This window comes from Labrus bergylta, chromosome 3, assembly GCF_963930695.1.
Source record: "Labrus bergylta chromosome 3, fLabBer1.1, whole genome shotgun sequence".
Lineage (NCBI taxonomy): Eukaryota > Metazoa > Chordata > Actinopteri > Labriformes > Labridae > Labrus > Labrus bergylta.
This window is the reverse complement of record NC_089197.1, coordinates 13,311,058-13,331,668: the sequence shown is the minus strand read 5'-3', so window position 1 is coordinate 13,331,668 and position 20,611 is coordinate 13,311,058. Positions and strand designations below refer to the sequence as shown.

General features: G+C 39.5%; 2 protein-coding genes across 10 annotated transcripts in view; both read left to right on the top strand.

The window, feature by feature from the left end:
- The window catches only part of LOC109986832 (zinc finger protein 609), an 83,666-nt gene extending 80,040 nt beyond the window's left edge, over positions 1 to 3,626 (top strand). For all 4 annotated transcript variants that reach the window (XM_029278016.2, XM_020637660.3, XM_020637661.3 and 1 more), the window contains one exon: positions 397 to 3,626. Coding sequence is in view for 1 of the 4 variants with exons in the window: in XM_020637661.3 (XP_020493317.2) it covers positions 397 to 440 (44 nt within the window). In the remaining 3 variants the exon portion in view is untranslated. The remainder of the gene's footprint in view (positions 1 to 396) is intronic.
- Positions 3,627 to 6,540: 2,914 nt separating this feature from the next.
- Positions 6,541 to 20,611, top strand: part of gramd2aa (GRAM domain containing 2Aa) — a 32,651-nt gene continuing 18,580 nt past the window's right edge. Inside the window, exons 1-2 of one of the 6 annotated variants that reach the window (XM_065952741.1) lie at positions 6,541 to 6,818; positions 16,626 to 16,730. In XM_065952741.1, coding sequence (XP_065808813.1) covers positions 6,679 to 6,818; positions 16,626 to 16,730 — 245 coding nt within the window. In that variant the 5' untranslated portion in view covers positions 6,541 to 6,678. Of the gene's footprint in view, positions 6,819 to 8,716; positions 8,968 to 16,625; positions 16,731 to 19,060; positions 19,338 to 20,611 lie in introns of those variants that run through there. The other 5 variants (XM_020637687.3, XM_065952742.1, XM_020637689.3 and 2 more) reach the window with 5 other exon arrangements.

Genomic DNA, 20,611 nt, shown 5'->3' with positions numbered 1-20,611 from the left:
ACAACTAGCTTGACCTAAAAACATAGTAATAATAAGATAATAATGTCAATGTGCCACCAGATGTGGAAGGAGTATATTTTATATGAAGATACTACAAATGTGTATAAAATAAGGTGTAAATGTTTTTTACTTTTATTTGTAAAATCTCAATCTCCAAAGTAAAAAGTATCAATTACAATAAAGACAAAGGACTGAAAATAATACCAAGTCTCTCTAATATGTTATGATGTAAAAGAACTAAGTACAGCACGTATTTCATTAAACCACAGCCCACCTTACAGAGAGTTACTGATTTGTGTAAAGTGTTTATTAACGGGCACCTTTTTCTTTTTGTTTCTGCACATTGTGTAAAAGAATAATTTCTAATGTGAGTCTGTTGTTTTGTATCTCTTCCAGGGAAACCTGACCGTCACACCTCAACCCTGCAAAGATTCATGTGACTGGCTCACATGTGAAGAGAATCTCCCGGGTGTTACCTTTTTAGACATCAGTTGAATGGTGTTTCTATCTATATTTTTAGTTCTTCTGCCCTGAAGCGAGGCAGATTGTCTTTTTTTTTTTTCCCCCTCCTCCCTTCGTAAGTGACTCTGGATTTTCCCAAACCTCGGACTTTAACAGGACTGGTTCAGGTTCAAAGCCATCACTCTGCCTCATCACGCAGAGGAAAACACCCGACCCGCTGGTTATCTAGTCTTTGCACTGTCAACAAACACAATGCAAAAAGAGACTATTGGACTGCCAGAACAGCTTCTTTTCTTGTTTGTTTTTTGACTGCATTGTTGTTTATTTTGTCACAAGCAGAAAGAAATTGGCAGGGCACGTTGGGGGAATTGGGCGGCTGATGGGAAAGGGGAGTCAAAGTGAATGAAAGACTGAAAAGAAAAGTGAATCATATTGATATGATTTCAACTCTACGTCTTTGGCTTATCGTATGCCGTGAAACAACAATATATCCTTAACTTGACAAACATTGGGGCTATATTTCATGGGGAGAGGGAATATGGCAACAGCTGCTTTCTTCAGAGACTTAAAGAGCCTGAGACTGAAGTCTTTTTCTTTCTATTTTTACATCTTCCATCTTCATTGCTGATCCTCTCCATCTTCTTTGAACCCTCACTTCTCGTTTCAGGGATGATGTCGTCATGTTTTATTGCGAAGGGACCGCGCACACCTCAATGGAGAATAAACACTATTCACATTTCCTTTCCTCGGTAATACTTCATATCATTGTGTTCATCCTTGAATGTGTCTGATGCTGGTGTTAGCTCGGTTTGTCCTCACTATGAAAGGCTCACGTCTGTCTCTACACTCACTCAAATGTTGAAGCCACAAAAGCAAACATGAATTCACGGGGCGTTGTCGTCACTGCATCAGGCCACTTTGTTGTTTTTTTTGTTGTTTTTTTGGTGTTTCACTGTAAGCCGTGTGCTTTGCTCACCATGGACAGCATGTTTTATTGTAAACAATGTGAAAATTCAAACCATGCATTCTCTTGCTCTAAACATACTTTAAGCCCACTTTTAGGTGCGTTAATGTTTGCATTTGTCCGACAACAGAAAAAATCGACCAGTGTTAAATAATTTTGGGCCTTCTCAGCATTCAACATGAGGCTCTCAGATCATTAAAGCTGCACAGTTCATCAGTGTCTTACTGTGCTGCTTATTTGAAATTGCTTTGGTTATCATGCTGCAAATTCTCCCCTCATTATATTTGCTTTACCTGTGCATCGCCATCATATCACACGCCCTTCATCACAGCATGCAGTGTGCAATTAGACCTCTGAATCGCTGTCAACATCCCAGATGTTTTTCAGCGATTCAACGTCCACTCAAACAGTCAGATCTTTTTTTATTTTATTTTTTTCGTCAGTGAACTGTGAAGTTGGTGCTTCGCTTGCTTGTGTGGCTTCACTATAACACACATTCACCTAAGACAGCTGTTAACATTTTTTTTTTTTTTTAGCAGCTAGCTTTAGATCAGCCTTTCAAAAGCCATCAGCTGTGTGTAGTCGCTGCCTGTGCTGTAAGATGAACCACTGGCACATTGAACTTAAAGTGCATGAAATGACCCCAAAAACCTTTCAGCTGTTACAAACATGAACCGATCAGCTGCAGAAAATTATCTCAAGAAGAAAAGAAAAGAAGAAAAAAAAGGATAGCATGTACCAGCGAACAGCTTGGAGCTAAAACATGTGAAATAGGACCTTGATCATGTACACATGACTCAAACAGGAAGTCGCCCAATCAGCAGAAAAAAAAAAAAAGCAAATTGCTTTAGAATTTTAAGATGAAACTGGTGGTGAGGCTGTAAACGTAGTCTTTAAATCTACACAGAAGGTGGACTGGACTACAAGAAGACCCTCTTGGCTTTAAATTAAACTTCTGTTATACCTCAGGGGTAAACAAAATTCTCTCCATATGCTGTTTGGATTGATTTTTTTCGAGGGCTGGATGCGAAAAAGTAAATTTTCTGCCGTGAGCGGGATGTGCTGAAGTGGTTCATTCACTAAAGACAAATTGGCTCAGTCAGGGTCGAAGTCACTAAAGGTTTGAAGCCACAGAACGCTCTCTATGTTCCCATAAAGCACCATAATGAGTGTAGACTATTGACCATGGTGTCATTAAATTAAATATCATTGATTTGGTTTTGCAATCACTGTTAATGTTCCCATTTATTGTAGTTTTTTAATTTGATACTGTATGTGTTCAACTCCATGAGCCACCAGTAAATCTAACAGCCTGTGAAGTTGGATTGTAGCGGTTGGTTTTCGACACTACGACTCTTCACTCTTCATTTCGAGGTTTTGGACATTCCCAGTAAATAAGTTGTCGTCCCACAGAAGATTGCAAGATGGAATATATTTTGATTTTCTTTACGCATTTTTAATAAGAATGGCTAAAATGAATAAGCTGAATGTGGTGGTGTTTGACTTGTACTTAATCTGTAAGGGTAATCTAGGCAGCTGTGATGTTGTCATTAAAAGTCAGTGGGTTTTTTTAGTACCAGCAGACTGCATACAGTACATATAGTTTTATCAGACAATGGTTGTGACAAGTGCATTTGTTCTCTCTCTCTGAGAGTAGTAATGTTATCTCAGTAGTAAGCGAAGCCCAGTGAAAATCCTATATACTAAAGTGTATGAAAAGCCAGAAAAGTAATGTTTGCTATCAACATATTGGAAAGTGCTTGGCTCTTGTATTTTGCAGGACTGTATTTGTTTCATGGTGAAGAGTATATTTATTGGCCAGCAGTTGTCTCAATTGGTGCCTAGTTGAACATTCTTCTGTGAAAACACAGAGAGACACTTGCTCGTTCGTCTTTTCCTGACCCACCTACTGTCAAACAAACACCTCCCCACCCACCCACCCACCCACCCAACCTGCACCCCCCTCCCCCATCCCTCCCAAAAAGAGTACCAGTCCCTGGTGCTTGCAAGGATGTTTACAATGTCTTCATTTTCTTTCTGTATGAGAAGATTCAGAACTCGTCACCATCTCCTCCTCCTCTCTCCCGCCCTTCAGGAGTTTGTGTAAAGTGTACATTACCATGGTTCTTTTTTATACAATACTCTGTAACTTGCCTTTGTAAATTTGGGCTGGAAAAAAATAAATCTTTTTATGAGACAATCTGTCCTGGAAACTGCTCAATGGCCTCTGCTCCATCCAGGTAAGAATGTGACATTATTTCAGCGACCACTCTGCATTCCAGCTTGTCTTTGCAGGTTTCATCTTCAGAGAACAAGCGAGTTCACTTTACAGGACTTTTGTATTCATATATTAACATAGACTCATAACTACCTTATTAATCCCAGAGGGGAGGTTGTGGTGTTCACTCTGTTACTGCGAGACGAGCTACTGACACACACAGACCTGAAATACACACATGAACAAACGACCTGTTGACACGCATCAATGGAGAGATGTCAGAGTGGGGCTGCTACATATGCAGTGCTTCTGAGCCTTTGGGGGTTCAGTGCCTTGCTCACTTGGGAAGTGAACCGGCACCTCTCCAGCAACCAGACCACATACTTTGATCCTTACCAGGACTTGAACCGGTGGTTCCCAACACACTGAGCTACTGCCGCCCCATTATTTTTATTATTCAGTCGGGGTCCCGAAGGAATTGAAAATGCTTGATTTAAACAATCTTATTTTCAACAAAAACTTTCTTAAATTCAAATTTATTATTGAAAAAAAAAATGCTTGATTTAAAACATGATCTGCTATTTAATCTTTACAGTCACTCATGAAAACCATACATCTCTTAATGTTGCAATGAAACTCCCAAGAGTCTGGAGAATTTCACTGAATGGTGTTGGATTGAAGATTAAATAAACTGCACTGTGACATCTGACCACAGGAGAGCAGTGTCTCTGAAGAGGCCACTATCTGTCTCCGCTGGATCAAATGTCATTATTTATCTTGTACTGCTGCACCTGTCCACAACCACTTGTACTATTCATTTTATTGAAAATGTTTTTAAGGCAGTATGGAGTCCTGATATAATGTACTCATCTCTTGAAGTGTCCCTCCTCTGAAAGGAGTGTAATGCTTAGGATGAGTTCACTCTAGTGTTGCAGTCAGGACCACACTAACCAAGACCGAGACAGACCTGAGTACGGAGTGCTCCGAGGCAAGACCAAGACCATAAATATCAATGAAAAATCATCATCTTGTGTGCACTAATGTAGAACGTAGCACCAGGAATGTTGTGGCCGTAATTTGGGAATAAAAATCAAACTACATATGAATAAAAACGATTCCTTCTTTTAGAAAGGGGCGTCTCGCCCTTCAAATCAAAGAAATGACGTGGAAAAATAGCCCATCAGTGGTGGTCTTGACTGGTCTCCATTTAAAATCTGGAGTCTGCCCGAGACAGAGACAAGCCCGGTAAAAATGTATTTGATTCCAACACAAGACCAAGACCTTTACAAAGGGGTCTCGAGACCAAGACCAATTTGGAATACAACAACAGCAACATATATCTGCACTTTAAAGGGGCACTGTGGAGTCATCTTGTAAACAAACAACACTTACTATATGTATATCTGTGAGTCCTTGAGGCAAAAGGGGCACTGGTGGCGCAGTGGCGCAGTGGTTAGTGCGCGTGCCCCGTGTATGGAGGCTATAGTCCTCAAAGTGGGCGGCCTGGGTTCAAATCCAGCCTGTGGCTCCTTTCCCGCATGTCATTCCCCACTCTCTCTCACTCCCTGATTTCCAGCTCTATCCACTATCCTATCTCTCCATAAAGGCACAAAAAGCCCAAAAATAAATCTTTAAGAAGAAGTCCTTGAGGTGTGACACATTTCTCGCTTACAGTTTCCTGGATCATTGCAGTAACATCTTTCTATGTTAAGGCCTCATGTTTACATCACTGGAATAACAAGACGGCAGGACTGTGTAACAGTGTCTGCGTGCATGTGTAGAAGTTAAACAAAACTGCTTTATAGCTTTATAGTGATACTTCAGGTCGGTTGTTTCTATGTTTGAAATGAACTATTGTTCCCAAACTTAAATCATTTGTTTCCCCATTAGGGAGAAGCAGCATGTGTGGAATTAACAAATATACAAGCTGTTCATTTATGACTTCAGTGTGTGTGCATGTGGACAAAGCTCAGCCAGACAAATCATTATTAGGAGCAGAGTGTTTTTAAGTGTGGGTGGAACTGTAAGTCTACAACCTCAGAAGAGGATTAGGGCCAGGCATGAGAAGTCAATAATGAGAGGAGGAAGATCTTTTTCATTATGCACTTCAAGAACAAGTCTAAATGTCGACAATAAAATGAAAATACAAGTTTGAGGAATAAAGTCAAAAATTACACACAATAGTAGTTCATCTTTTTTCTCAAAGTACATTGTGAAGAAAACAATTCTTCCTGCTATCATTATTCATTTCTCACATCTGGCCTGAATCCTCTTCAACTACTATAACCATATAGTCATGTCAATCATTTTCTGGCACATTGGCTTCTGAATGTGAAGCTTTGCTGCTTTTGTCAGCTCTTTAAACTTTAGTCGATAACTTCATGAACAATTGAAGGGACAGCGTTTTCATTGGCTGTGAAAGATTGTAGTGAAGATTTTGTTTCATCATTATTGACTGAACGAACGCAGTAAAAGGATTATATTAAAATGATTCTTAGCTGTTGCCTTGGCAGTATGTTCACCCAGCTGTCAACTGTTCGCTCTCTTTAGTTCATCCCTTAACGTACATCATGATCAAACTTTATCTCTGCTGCTCGTATCAGTCAGCGTGGGTATTTTTAACTGCCCCCTAATGCTCCCGAGCTGAGAGTCCGCTCTGTGCATTAACATAATGCAACATCAGTGACGGGGAGTGATTACGCTGGGGATGATTTTGTTGAGTGTAAATGTAAAATCTGATTATCCTCCATGCTCTGGGATCGTCAGAGGGGGGAGGTGGGCCAAAGAGAGAGAGAGAGAGAGAGAGAGAGAGAGAGAGAGAGAGAGAGAGCGTGAGAGAGAACGAGGTTGGCTGGAGGAGAGATTCAGAGGGAAGGAGGGGTTAAGATACAAAGTGCTGAGCTGATGGCTTTTCCACACAGCAGCTGGCTGGCATCACGACAGGACGGGCCGTGCAGAGGAAGGATACCTTAAGGACGGTTTCTCGTTTCTCCGCTCGCTGTAGGACGCTGAGGTTGACTTCCAAGAGGTGTTCATGGGATGCACTATCTACGCAGCCAGCCCTAAGGCCCTACCCGCCGACGAGGCCCCCGGCCAGGACAGATACTACCAGCTGTCCCACAACCGCCTCCCTCATGGTAACTGCAGTCAGAGGATAGCAGCCAGCAGAGCCAGGTCAGTGAACACCACACAGGAAGTACACTGCAGGGCTGGCACGCCTGTCTTTACTGACGAGGTGAATCCAGATCAAAGTCATTAAAACTTAGCTAAGAACCCTAATTCTGTCTGAACCAATCACAGCAGAGGAGATGGAGAAAGTTGGCTGTGTAAGGGAGGGGAGTGTAATCTGAAATTTGAATATTACAAATATTCAATGTATAAAAATACATATTAATCATATTAATGTAACTCTAAAGACATGAATCTAATATTTCAGAGAAGGCATTCATTGTTTGATCTTAACTCCACCTGGTTTCACCGTGAAGTCCACTTTGAGTCCAAGTGTTGTTGCTTCTGCATATTGAATAGGTACATGCACAACATATTAAAGCAAAAGGAATCATACAAAGGGGCCTAGGAGAGAGAAGATCTCTCCCAATCCAAAAGTCCAGTCCACAATGATATCGATCAATAATGACTAAATATGCATTTTAGACACTAAGTTCATGAGTCCTACCCAGGTCTTCTCTGGATTTGAACAAGAACTGCATTAGCACCCGCTTCACTCTTCCAACATATTTCAGAAAATTCAGCCAAGTTCTCTGTAATCCCGCTGCTGAACGAGCGGTACCAAGAATATGAGCGCCTGGGGGGAGATGTGAGTGACAAAGACCAATATTGTTAAGGGATTCAATCTACATTTAAAGCGTTTACTATCTGTGTGTGTCTCATCATATTTTATCTCCCAGAGTTGACGGGTAATTCTGTCCACTGAGGCTGTTTAAAATCCACATGTGGTTGTTTACAACAGCTGGTAAATTCTCCTCATTGACACGTCAAAGTTATTATGAAACTACTTTATGGTTCAGACCGTTCTGAAGTCAAACTGTAGTTCATGACATGTGGGAATTGAAAATATTGTTTTGTTCCTTATCTAGCCTCGAACATTCAACAGTCAGTCACAACAAACGGACGACGTCAGACCATTTAAATACTGTACTACACAAACACACAGATAAGGTGTAAATTAAAGTTCTGCCTTCTAAACTTACTTAGCAGAAATTCAAAACGTACTGTCAACAAAGTATTATTTACTATATCTAAAGTCGTAAAAGTCCAAGTATACAATTACTATGCAGATTGGCTCTTAAAGAATCATCCACCAGTGGTTTCTGATCTGAGAATAAGAAGTAACGATGCATTAAGCCTCACTATTTTAATATTTTATTGTTATTGTATCTATTTTATTGTAATTTTATTAAATTCTTATTGGTGTGCATTAGTCTCTTAATGATTTTTACAAACTACGTTTTCGTCAATCCCTTTTTCAGCACTTCTGTGACCACTTTGAACTGCATTTGAATTTGTCTGAAAGGTTTTATACGAATAAAGTTTGATTGATTGACTAATGTTGCAGCGGGTTGATGTCGGCGTAACATAAACTGCATTATATACACCTGCAGCTTAATCCATAACACATTTTTTTTTTTAGAATTTGTAGTTAAACTTTGACTGTTAATAATCTGAATCAGCAGAGTAACTTGTATTCCAAGTTATTGAATCTTAAGAAGCGTAAATTTATAGAAGCCTACTTGAGCTTGTTATTACAATCATTATAACCATGGTGGTACATTTGCTTTTAAGCCAGTAAACTATATGTGTGGGGAAAAAAAAGAATAAAAAAGCATACTCTTATTTTAAGTGTCCTTATGGCTCTGTTATTACTAGGGGAGCCATGACGTTAATATTCAATAGCAAAGTACAGATTCTCTTGAAGTCATTTTCTGTCCGCATTGCAGATGTATGCATTGCCCAATAACTAATGAGAAGTCGTTAAGTTATTCTCGGAGTCCGTGTGAAGAAAATAGCCTCCTTTTAATCCCCTGGCAGACAGTGTGTAAACAGCCCACACTGGGCTGTAGGTAAGCTCAACCCACCTCACACAGGACACACTTCTGAGGAGGTCACAGCTCCGTCAACACCGCCCTGCGCCGCAGCTCTTTGCCGCCTTTAGTCGATCTGGAGTTTGTTTTTTTCCTCGGTGTTTCGACACTAAATGACAAAGACTGACGCTAAGAAGAAATGCAGCTCACACAGGAGGAGTTTCGCGGAGATACGATGCGACAACACGGCGGAGAAAGTCGCGGCAGTCTGTGAGCTACAGGTAGGAGCCGTTCAATAAAACGGAGGGCTTCCGGTGAAGATGTCAAAATAAAAGAATCGGTGACCAATTATTCGAGCTGAGGGGCCTAAACAGCAGGACCAAATTCTTTAAAATTATTTTTTAGAATTAGTAAGAAAGAGTAGTTGTGTAGGGAAATATTGTTTGTTTTTACAATGTATATGGTTTCATATGATCAGTCTACTATCATACTTTGATGTTTCCAATGCTGTAATTCTGCAGGCATTTTAAATCTGTTTAATTTCTTGTTATTGTTGTTGATATCTTCCTATCACCTCTACAAACCTTAAAACAGTCACAGCAGGTGTTCAACATGAGTCTGGTTACTTACTTTGCTGAATTGCATCAGTGCTGTGCTCATGGTGGATCGATGTTGGGTCTTTGTATATTTATGGAGTACGATCTAGACCGGCTCTTATTATAAAGGATCTTATGTGAAAATGTTATAAATTGATGCTATACAAATACTTGATTGATTGATGATTTTGGTTAATTTGAAAATAAAAAAACGCAGACATTATTTTGCTTTGTCTCATGAATTTGAACAGGATTGTCACAATACCAGATTTTCAAAACTTCATTAGGATACTGGAAGGCTGTAAATCAAACAATATTGAAATGTGTATTAATACGGTAAAACAGAAGTCCTATATACCATCCAATAAAAGGTCATTTCTTATTTTTTCAGAAATTCAGAAAAATTCCAAGCGGTGTAAATTGCACAAATACATTGGCAACATTTAGTTACCAAATTTGGGTTCAAAGTATGACTGAAGATCTGTAGTTTATTTTACACCTCAGGTCATTTTCTATACAATTGATGATTAAAATAACAGAGATTGTGTTGTTTTAAAACACGTGATATAAAAAAGTATCAAACTACTGAAAATTTGGACATGTTTTCTCCCTCTGTTGCATTGGATCATGTGAAATATGATTCAATATTATTCATTTTTTTCTATTCTCCTTTTTGTCCTGATGCTAGACTCCAGTTATCTATAATTGGATCTGGGGCTTTTATTTTTTGAAAAGTCGTTTCTTATTCACATCCTAACCTGCAATGACTTGACATACTTTGACATTGTTTGTGGTTTTGATGTTTAAGGAAGAATTTGTATTAATAGCCAAGTGTCTCTGGTGCATTTGAAAATATCAGGATGAAATAATATTTGTTGTCATATTAAAATTTCTCATTTAATGTTCATACATTGACTTCTACTTTGTCATCTACATGCTCAACAGTTTACTTTAGCCTGTAACATTAGGCCACTAAAACTCATGCAAGGTGGTCTACCTCACAAAATAAGTTTATCTTTTGTGTTGTTTGTTTATGAGACACTACAAAACTACTAATTTACATTTCATCTCTGAGCTCCATGAAATCTAATTTACAGCCTATTTCACACTTAACAGTGAAAATAAATAGTGTTCAGTGAGAAGAACATTTGGAGGCTTGTTCTAAAAAGACAGGCTTGTGTCATCAAAGGCTGTTTTGAGATGCTTGCACAATGGGAAGGTTATTTCAGGAGGTCTCAAGCAGTGCAGAGTCCAAAGGCTGTGCTTCTGTTGGACATTCACACACTGTCTGTGTCAACTTTATATAGAACAATAGGTTATGAAATATCACAGGGGATCATAAAGAAAGCCATCATGATGCCAAAAGCTATGTGTTTTTTTGTTGTTTGTACAGCTCATTTATTTCCTTTTTGAAATGATTTTGGATTTATTATGTTGAACAAACTGTTGTGTCTCTAAGTTTGAACCCACGCACATGAGGAAAAAGCTCTTTTGTGTACTGCTCCTAAAACCACAGATGACTTCAACTTTCCCTAAGAATGAGACAAAACCACCTTCAACTTTTCAGACAAAGAAAACTTTTACTCCTACACACCCACTGTACACAAAGCAGACCATGTTACAAAGCTGTGTGCTTGCTGTCTCACTTTGAAATCTCATTAAGGTGTGTGGAGGCTAAACAATCCTGCACAGAGGAAATGTTAACAAGGATCTGTGTTTCTTAGGATGGTTTATTTGCAGCTAAATTTAAAAATGATTGCTTTTAAGACTCAGTTGTTGTCAGTGTATATGAGCATGCTCTATAGGCAGTTTGAGGCTTTTTCCCCTCATATTACTGATATAGAAACTCAAAAGGGAGGCTGCAAGGTGGTGCAGTGGGGCAGTGGTTAGCGCTGTCACAGCAAGGAGGTTCCTGGTTCGATTCCCCGTCGGCCAGGGTCTCTCTGTGTAGAGTTTGCATGAACTCCTCAGGTACTCCGGCTTCCTCCCACAGTCCAAAGACATGCTTGCCTGTCGGTGTGAATGTGAGTGTGGCTGCTTATCTGTCTCTATATGTCAGCCCTGTGATCAACCTCTCGCTCAATGACAGCCCCCCCCCCCCCCAAAAAAAAACCCTTTGCATTGAGCAGCAGAAAGGGCAAAGAGCAACAGAGATTCAGGCAGCCCAATTAACACAGAGAGAGAGAGAGAGTGCAGTGATTCCTCAGCAACAATCTCCATGGCTGACTGCAACCTTAACGAGATTAGAGTTTATTGGATTGGAGGACGTCTTGTGACCGAACAAAATGTTTGTCTCCTGAGACATTGAGGACATGAAGAAGGAGAAGAGACAGGTATCAAGTTTAAAACAGAGCAGGGCGGAGGTTCAAAGGGTTAGTAAACTAAAAGAAAGTTAATGTGTAGTAATTACATATACTGCCTGCTCTGGTCCAGTGTTTAGTCTGTGTCGTTTGCTTATTACGCGAAGCAGTGCTGCTAATGGTGTCCAATGGGTCATACGTGTGTGCATTGACTGGAAAGAATGCTGGTTTAATAAAAGGCAAATGTAAGACTTGTTTAAGCAGTTTGTTTAGATAAGCTGATGTCCAAGAAGCAAATAAAAATAGAGTGAGGCTTTTCCCATCAGATCACTGCAGCTTCCTATTCCTCCAGTTTTTCCACCTTGAACATAAACCCTACTTCACTTCGCCTTCTGCTCTGGCTCCTTGCTGCAGCTCATTCGTATTACAGTCTACAGGGCAGGGACAAGAACACAAATCAACACAAATATTGGCCGTCGTCAAAGCTGGAAGACCAACGGGCAAAACAGAAAACGTCCCCCAGAGCTCCAAAGGCCCTGAGTAATCACAAATTCACTTTATGGTTATTGACTTATGGTCCTTTATATAATAATGTATTTCACAAAAAGGTGAATTATTATTTTCAATTCAATTCAATCGATCAGTTTTTATTTGTAAAGCGTCAACTAGCGTGTTTGTTTAATTACAAGCAAGAGGGACAACTAAGATCAGTCCTGACAGAAGGGGGACTCCAGTTTGTGCACTTTAACTGTCTATTTAAGCTTTGTTGTTCTTCAGTAAATATTATGCTCTTTTATCGCTTTTTCTGATCCTAACCTGAAGATGTTGTGTAGATGCTCTTTTAGCTAAAATACTACCAAATGCCAAAGTTTGCGATGGAAGATATAATCAAAAGCTCTCAATCACTTTGTTGGAATTTGACATGGAGACAGAAATTAAGTGTGACTGTAAAGAAAAGATCTGATTTCTTTTTTAATGTTGTATCAAGGCATGAGAATTTAATTCTGAATGTTTTTCAAAGTTAAAACCCCTTAACGAAGATAAATGGACTTTAGCTTGTATAGCACTTCTCTAGTCTTCTGACTACTAAGTGCTTTTACACCGCATGTCCATTCACACCCATTCACACACTGATGGTAGAGGCTGCTATGTAGAGTGACCATCAGAAGAAATGAATCCAATTCATAGTCATACACGGCTGACGAAGCAGCGGGAATAATTCAGGATTGTCTTGCTCAAGGACACATTAGACATGTTGCTGCAGGAGCTGGGGAAGATTGAAGACATCCCCTTTAACTAAATGATTGTTATGGATGAGGCAACTTTCCATTCTCTATTTAATTAAGACAATGGAACAGCAACCTTAGATATTGTTGAAACCTAATTATTTTTTAAATGTTTAGCCAGAGAGCACAAAAAACTATGTTAGAACTAAATGTAACCACGTATTTGAACTATCCAATACTAGTGAGAGTTGTGTGAATATTATAATCTCTCCACTCAAGGAACTTGTGTCACATTTGTAACTTCCAGATCAAGTTGCAGAATAGAAAACAGTGTATTGTGCTGAACAGTTTGATACATTAAAGCATTGGTTAGACACAAGACTGATCTGTAAATCTGTCAATTCTTCATAGACTCTGTGAGGGAGCATGGTCAGCATTGTTTTAGACGTTTTTGCTGCTTATTTCCTTTAGAAACCTGTTAATTTGGAATCTTCAGTTTCCATTTTGCTCACCTGACCAACTATAAGGAACTATAAAACCCAAAAGACAGTTTGAAGTGCAGATAATAAACTGACAGAGGAAGCCACAGGTTTGGCTGTTGCTGAGGCAAAATGTATTGTCTAGCGTTAAAGTTGTTTTTGTTTTTTCAGTTCCTGAAACATGCACGACTTAACATACTGTAAAATGTTGCCTTGTTGGAATAACAAGCTTACTGTAGGTAGGCTACTATACGCTTCCTCATGGTTCCTCCTCATATCTCACATAATGTACGTGTTTACTCCAGAGCTGTTTGCATCAAGGACTACATGAACAGAATTTCTGTGTGTTAAGCTTTTTAAATGGCAACAAAAATCTGGTGAGAAAGGTTACCAATGAAAATCTGTCTCGTTCGACAAAGTGTGGTGTCAGAAATTCCCACCTTTCTTGTCTTTAAGAGTGCTTTTCCCTCTTCCCTTTAGGAAAAGTACTACAATAATTCCAATTTCTTTAAAAGGAATACCAGAGTGCAGCTACAAGCAGCCTCCTTTCACCATTGTTTCTTAGTGAATAGCAAAAATGCTCCAACACTAACCCTAACCCTAACCGTTCATCTGAGACCAGATCTTCCTCCTGATTCCTTTAACATCAGGCTTCAGGTGACTAAACCACAAAAAACCTCTCCTTATCTGTAACAGCAGGCCCTTCACCTCCCATTCAGCCCTCTGTGATCACTGATAACCAGTCAAATGTGAAACCTCTTGGACCAGGAAGCCACTGTTGTTTGAACAGGTCAGCGGCTGACGTGAAGCTTCTGGCCAATTAGAGATAATGGAAACTGCATGCAGGAGCCTATTTCCATCAGCACCTGTAATTATACCTCGGCAGGTGGTAACGACTTCCTCTTTCCCAGAGGAAAATACAGAGCAGGGCAGCTGGATGTTTGTGTGCATGTCAGAAAGAGAGGGAGGGTGATGTGCAGATGAGAGTAAGAAAAATACTAGATTATTCAGAGATTTTTAGTACATGCCCTTTGTTTGTGACATGAACACTGCAAACCACCTTTGTCTGTCTGTCAGATCAGCCACTCACAATCGGGGGGGGGGGGGGATGCAAAAATTGCCTAAGCTTGTAAACTTCAGGACTAAGATACTCTGGTGTAAATTATAATTAGATCTTAAAATACATCTATATATTTGTTTTACAGAAGTAAGTAAAGATTTAGGATTACAATTGGTGTGATGCTGATCTTTGTACGTTTTCAATAATGTAATGAGCTGGAATTTATTATATAAGCTAACTGCATACTACATGCAACTTAAGAGTTTTCATCGAGAGTGTGTGAAAAAAAGCTTGAAACGGTAAGCGAAGAGAGAAATGTCTGAACCTTTCCGCTATGGTTGAAAATAGCCAACTGGAAGTTAAAAGTAAATGTAAAAACAGTCGTCTTGAAAGATAAATAATTGGACAAAAGTTGGCATAGTTAGGTACATTAACATAATGGATTTAGTGCTGAAACATTACATGAACTAAGGAATCGCTGAAATAGTTAGCTAGCTACCAGCAACATTTTTACAGTTAGCATAACCTAAAAGAGCCTCATTGATGATTCTTAAAACCCTTAGCTGAAAGATTTATACGTTGAGATAGCAGGAGCTAAATCTGTTGGAATTACAGTGGAAACTGTAAGCCAATAAAAACATGAGAGATGGACTCTTCGTCAATAGCTGGAATAAATAGCCAGATAGCTAAAGGTAGGCGAATGCATTAGCGAAACAAAAAGTAATGGATAAGTCAATAAAATAGTATAAACAATAACAAACAAGTCGTTCAAAGTCGTGGATGAAACTACAGGAAGACTTATTAGTGAAATAGTCCAAATAAACAGTTGACAGTTTAAAAGCTCAAATAAATGTATGCACTGTTCTAACATTGAGCAAACAGTTAGCCCTTTGGATTGAAATGGTTATCTAATAATAATAAATTATTGACATAACCTTAAATACCAAATAGTAATAGAATAATTGTACAGCAACTTAACAACTAACAGTTGAGTCAGCTAAAGCTAACGGCTTAATGTAAAGGATGTTAGATGACAGTAGATTAAAGAAATGAACAACAAATGAACATTGGAAGTTCAAAAGTAGGAAAGAAATGAAGTAAAAGTTGACACTTGACAACATGACAGCTGGTGTTGGTTTACGGTTAATGTTCTTGAGTTCAGACGCTGGGACTGTACAGTAGGGCTGTGCTCAAACAATCGATTTGGTAATATGTCGTCATGTGCTCCCTGCAAACACATGTACCGTTGCAGATGTTACAGAATCGATATGGCTGCAAAGCTGTGATGACAGTTTTTAAAGACAACTGACCTATGTTGCAGTTCACAATAAAGCCATAGCCATATCTCTGGGATTAAAATATTTAAATGTATTTCTAGGATCTCTGAGGACCTGAATTGCAGTGTTTTAAGTTATAGGATCCTTAATACGCCTCTGCTGTTATTCTCAACAATAAAGAACAGCTGTAGTGAATTCTGTGTAGGACACGGTCTTAATCCAAAATCAATATATATCACAATATGTATCGTATTCTGTTTTGTTTGTAATTGAATTGTTATTATAGAGGGAAATTGCAAGGCTTATGTCCATGATAAAGGAACCCATTATTAGCTCATGCATTTCAAACTGTATGCAGACCGACCCCAACAATGACTTCACTCATTCACTCATCATGATCATTTCTTAAACGTTGTTTATTTAAGTCAAATCTTTCCATCACTGTACTTTGGGTGTTTTTGCAGAAGTGTGTTTATAGTGCTTTGCTCTACTTGTTCACAGGTACATCTTACCTTACATAAATTATGTTAATATCTTTGTTTTTTTATTATTTGGAGTCTATAAAACGTATCTTCAAGGAACATATGATGCTGAGAAAAAAACAGATTGCAACGTGTATGGTAAAAATGTTTGCGTCAGCTCGCAGCAGTACATCATGTCAGCCATCTGCACGACCTCAAAGGTGCTTTATTTCATTGTAGGCATCTGGCTGAGTGCAGACACTGACCCCATTTACACAAGTACACTTTGCTGAGTGGGTGATTTTAATGAAGTGTAAACCAGCAGAAGCAGACTTTGAATGTTGCATCACCATTGTGTTGATTTTGGAGACAGAGTCCACTTGTTTGCCCCGAAACATTTTTAAGAGGAACATTGTGTTTGAAGCCAAACTTGGACAAAAAAACAAACAGACATTTTTATTTTTTTTCGTACAAGTGTACAAGAGGGTCCAGCAGAGTGGTGCCTGCTGTTAACACAGAGCTTTGTGTTTGTGTGTTTAGGGCCAGGAGCATGACTGAGCAGCAGGAGCAGAGCGAAGAAACAGGCCTGATCTCAACCCAGGACCTGGAACCCTCCAAGGAGGACGACACACATGGCCAATTCAGGCATGCCTCTCTCTCTCTCTCTCTCTCTCTCTCTCTCTCTCTCTCTCTCGCCCTCTCTTAAACACATACACACAAACACAAATATACTCACACACTGTTCTACAGCACTTGCTCTCTTTCCATGCCCTTTTTTCCCTCCATGCACCATCTGTATCCTGTGCATGATCATGGGTTATAGCCTGGGGAGATTTATTTTTACAGTGCTTATTTTGTACCTTTTCAGCCGCATTTGATGTCAGACAATGGTCAAACACATGCACACAGAGATACCAAAGACACAGATTAACCAAAGGATTTCTCCCCCAAAGGCTAGGGTTAAGATGCCTGTATTTGCAACATAGTAATTGCTTTAGTTTAACTTGTAATTAAGTGTTATCATGCATGTCAGCATATCCAATGTTTATGTGTGTGTGTGTGTGTGTGTGTGGGGGGTGGTGTGCAGACCCTTTGTGTGTGTTTGTGTGCATTATATAAGAAGGATCCAAGGCAAGAGCAGTGTAATCCTGGGGAATCTGTGCTGGGATAGGATTTAGCACTGAAGCATTGCTTGTGTGAGAAGACAGGCTGAAGGGGAGGGACTAAACGGTTTATGCATATGTCACTCTTGAGCCGCCCTTAGTAAAAAGTGTGTTTATCTTTTGTTCTTTCTCAGTAACGTACTTGTCTGAACACTCCTGGTGCTTGCAATAGTAATGGTTGTAAATATTTATTTATCCAATATTGAAAGCTGCTATTCTGGAGTAATTGCCACTAGGGTACTGAAAAAAAGGCAAACATAAGAAGACCACTGGATATTCCTTGCTTATGGAATTGTTATGGCTGTTGAGTTGAACATCCAGGGCACACAAAGCAACATGGATGGCGTTGCTCCAGGGCTAACTGGAAGTGTAGGCAGCAGTCAGGACCCAAACACAGACAAAAACTCACGTGCAAGTTAAGAGTTTCAGAGCAAAAAAACACATACTGAACACCATGAAGCAAGGCAGTAGAAGCACATAACAATCCAGTCAAAATGGCACTTAAAAAAAAAGGAAATGTGTATTTTCATGGATTGTGATTAAGATAGTAGATCAAGGTTAGTTGGCGAGTGGGACCATTGGTTTGGACCACACTGAGGGAAAGAACATTCAATCTGAAAGGGCGACTTACTTTCCCTTTTGCTTCAGGTTTGTACTTGTTTTTGAAGTTTCATCTGTAGTTAAGTAGCTGTACTTTGTTTATTTTACCATAGTTACTATTTACTCACAACTCAGAGGAGACCAGAGAAAACAGACCTGTGAGTGTAGTTAATCTTACAAGCAGTTACAAATTTACACAAACATCATTTTTTAGCTAAAAAAAGGTTTGAAATATCCACCCTACTCCTCCAAACAACTCCCACACTCTGATAATGTAGGATGTAGAAATGATTGCACAGTCGGACAAAAGTGTTAAGACTTTGAAAAATAACCACTGCACACGTTTGAGTTTAATTATCACTAACTAGAACACATCAGGCATATCAAGTTACCACTAAAGTTTCAGGCACACACGGTTAGAAAAAGTGAGCATGAAAACCCTTGGATGCTTTTTCAAAAGCCTATCACTTTCATCATGTCTGTAAAAAGGTTATCCGTTAACTTTTCTTTTTAAGGCTAGCTTTTCAATCAGTATGGCGTCTGAGATTTTTTCCCCAAATGAAAAAAAATCCTTCACAGTTCTGATTTCTCAGCAGTCCCCATCTTCCTCCATGGACACTTTGAAGTCTCATAGTCAGTCTATCTTCTTCTCTCACAGCACCCGCAGTCCCAATTCCTTCTCCTGCAGCTAAATTATTGAGCGGGAGTCTACTGCTACACCGGCCCACCGATGGGAGGTGTTCGCTTTCTAATTTAGGATTCAATTTAGGATTCTTTGAGCTTGTAATTAGTTTAACTATTCAGACTCGCAGCCAAGGGCACTGAGATACACTTGATAGAGGCACATGCGTCTAACACACACACACATGCACACATACAGCGGGGAGCATTTTGATTTGATCACAGGTGTAAAAGCTGATACACAGGTTTAGTTTGGTTTCTAAAGTAAAGCTGTGTAATTGACTGGAGAGATAGAAGACAATATCCCCTTGCTTTGGAGGATGTTTTGGGGTTGTTACATCTTATTAAACCTCATGTGCACACATTAGACCGTTTCAGCACTTACACATAATGTAATAAACAGCCCATTGAGCCTCCTGCTACCTGGAAAAACAACCTTTTTGCTTTTTACAAGGTCTGTTTTATAGACTTTAATGCTTCTACTTCTGTAGTAAGTGCATCGATTCCATGTGGGCCTGTGAATTCATTTGAAGTGCTCAAAAGATATCCAAAATAAACCATTAAGTGTCCTGTTGATGAAGCTACATGTCACTGTGGCATCTCTGACAAGCGTCCATCATTTTCCTCCCCACATGACCTTCTTTATACCCTGTGTAGACGATGCTTTACCTTGAACAACACGTTGAGAGCTGGGAATGGGAGTTGCCTCTAGCAGTTTTCTTCTAAGCAGCCCCCTGGATGTGGCAGCACTATTGATTAAGACCTGGATCTCATGTAAAAGACAGAGACAGATGGAGAGCGAGAGCAGGTTAGTCCCCACAGAGAAGTCTGTGTTTTTTAATAATCACTCTCTTCTCATCACCTGGGAGTGCTGAGCCGCTGTGGAGGATATTTATAGTCAGCGACCAGCAGGCAGAGCAGCACACATTCACTATTGTTCATAACATGGTCACAAGATAATGGGATGGTTTTCTGTAAAAGGGCGATTTTAATGAGGGACACCATGAATTAGCACATGTAGGACAAGCTATAATCAATTATTACTGCTGGGAAGGTTAAACAGTGGGTAGTGTTTGATTCCAATTGACCTAAATATCTGCTGTTTGATAATAAATAACTTATTAGATATCCTATTTTCATAATTCACATTCGTTGCAATGAAGTGGAGAAGTATGACCTACTAGAGATATGTAACTAGTATTAGTACTTTTAGTTTACATTTTAAAGCAAGAATGGGAGAACTTCTGTAGGTTTGCAGGAAGGGATGAAGGGTAGATTTTTCTTCCCGCTGTTTTGAAAGCTGTTATATGATGCTAAATGAGGGACATGTCACTTTAAGTGTCTAAATGATAACCAGCGGGGTCCAGCAGGAGATCTGGCAGCACTGTGCCGGCTGTACTGCTCTGCTGTAAACAACGGCTGCATCATGCTCTTACACAAGCATGTGCGCCCACACACACACACACACACACACACACACATATGCACAAACACTTACACACTTACACAAACATGCACACAGCAGGCAGCGATAACATCTGTCAGCCAACATTGCTCTCTGACATTTGAATTCTGTCTGGGTCTTTTTACAGCCAGTAAAGAGTTGTGATCTCTCATTCATGCTTTGATTTAAAGGGTAGGTTAACAACATAGTCTTAAAAATGATCAACTTTTAGTTTGTTTGATTTTTTTTCTAGAGGTTTTTTAATGTATGCTCCTTCGTACTTCCACTCTCCTACATTTGAGAGGGTGGTATTTCACTTTTTACTCCACTAAATGTATGGAACAGCTAATACTCCCTTCTATAGCCAGTGAAGGCAACTTTAGGAGAACCAGCCATAGTAAATAAGATTTTGAAAGTTAGCAAGCAGAGAACAATAAAAACATGAACATGAGATGACTCAAATATTCTATGATGAGACAACATTAGGGAGAGTAACAAAGTGCACCAATACCTCACTATATCTGAATTTTTCTGCCATTCTTATGCGACTAGTCCACTGTCTTATGCTTGTTGAACACTGCGATCATGCTCAATGCACAAGCAAAGTGCTTGCATAGGCTATAGATATGAAGATAGGT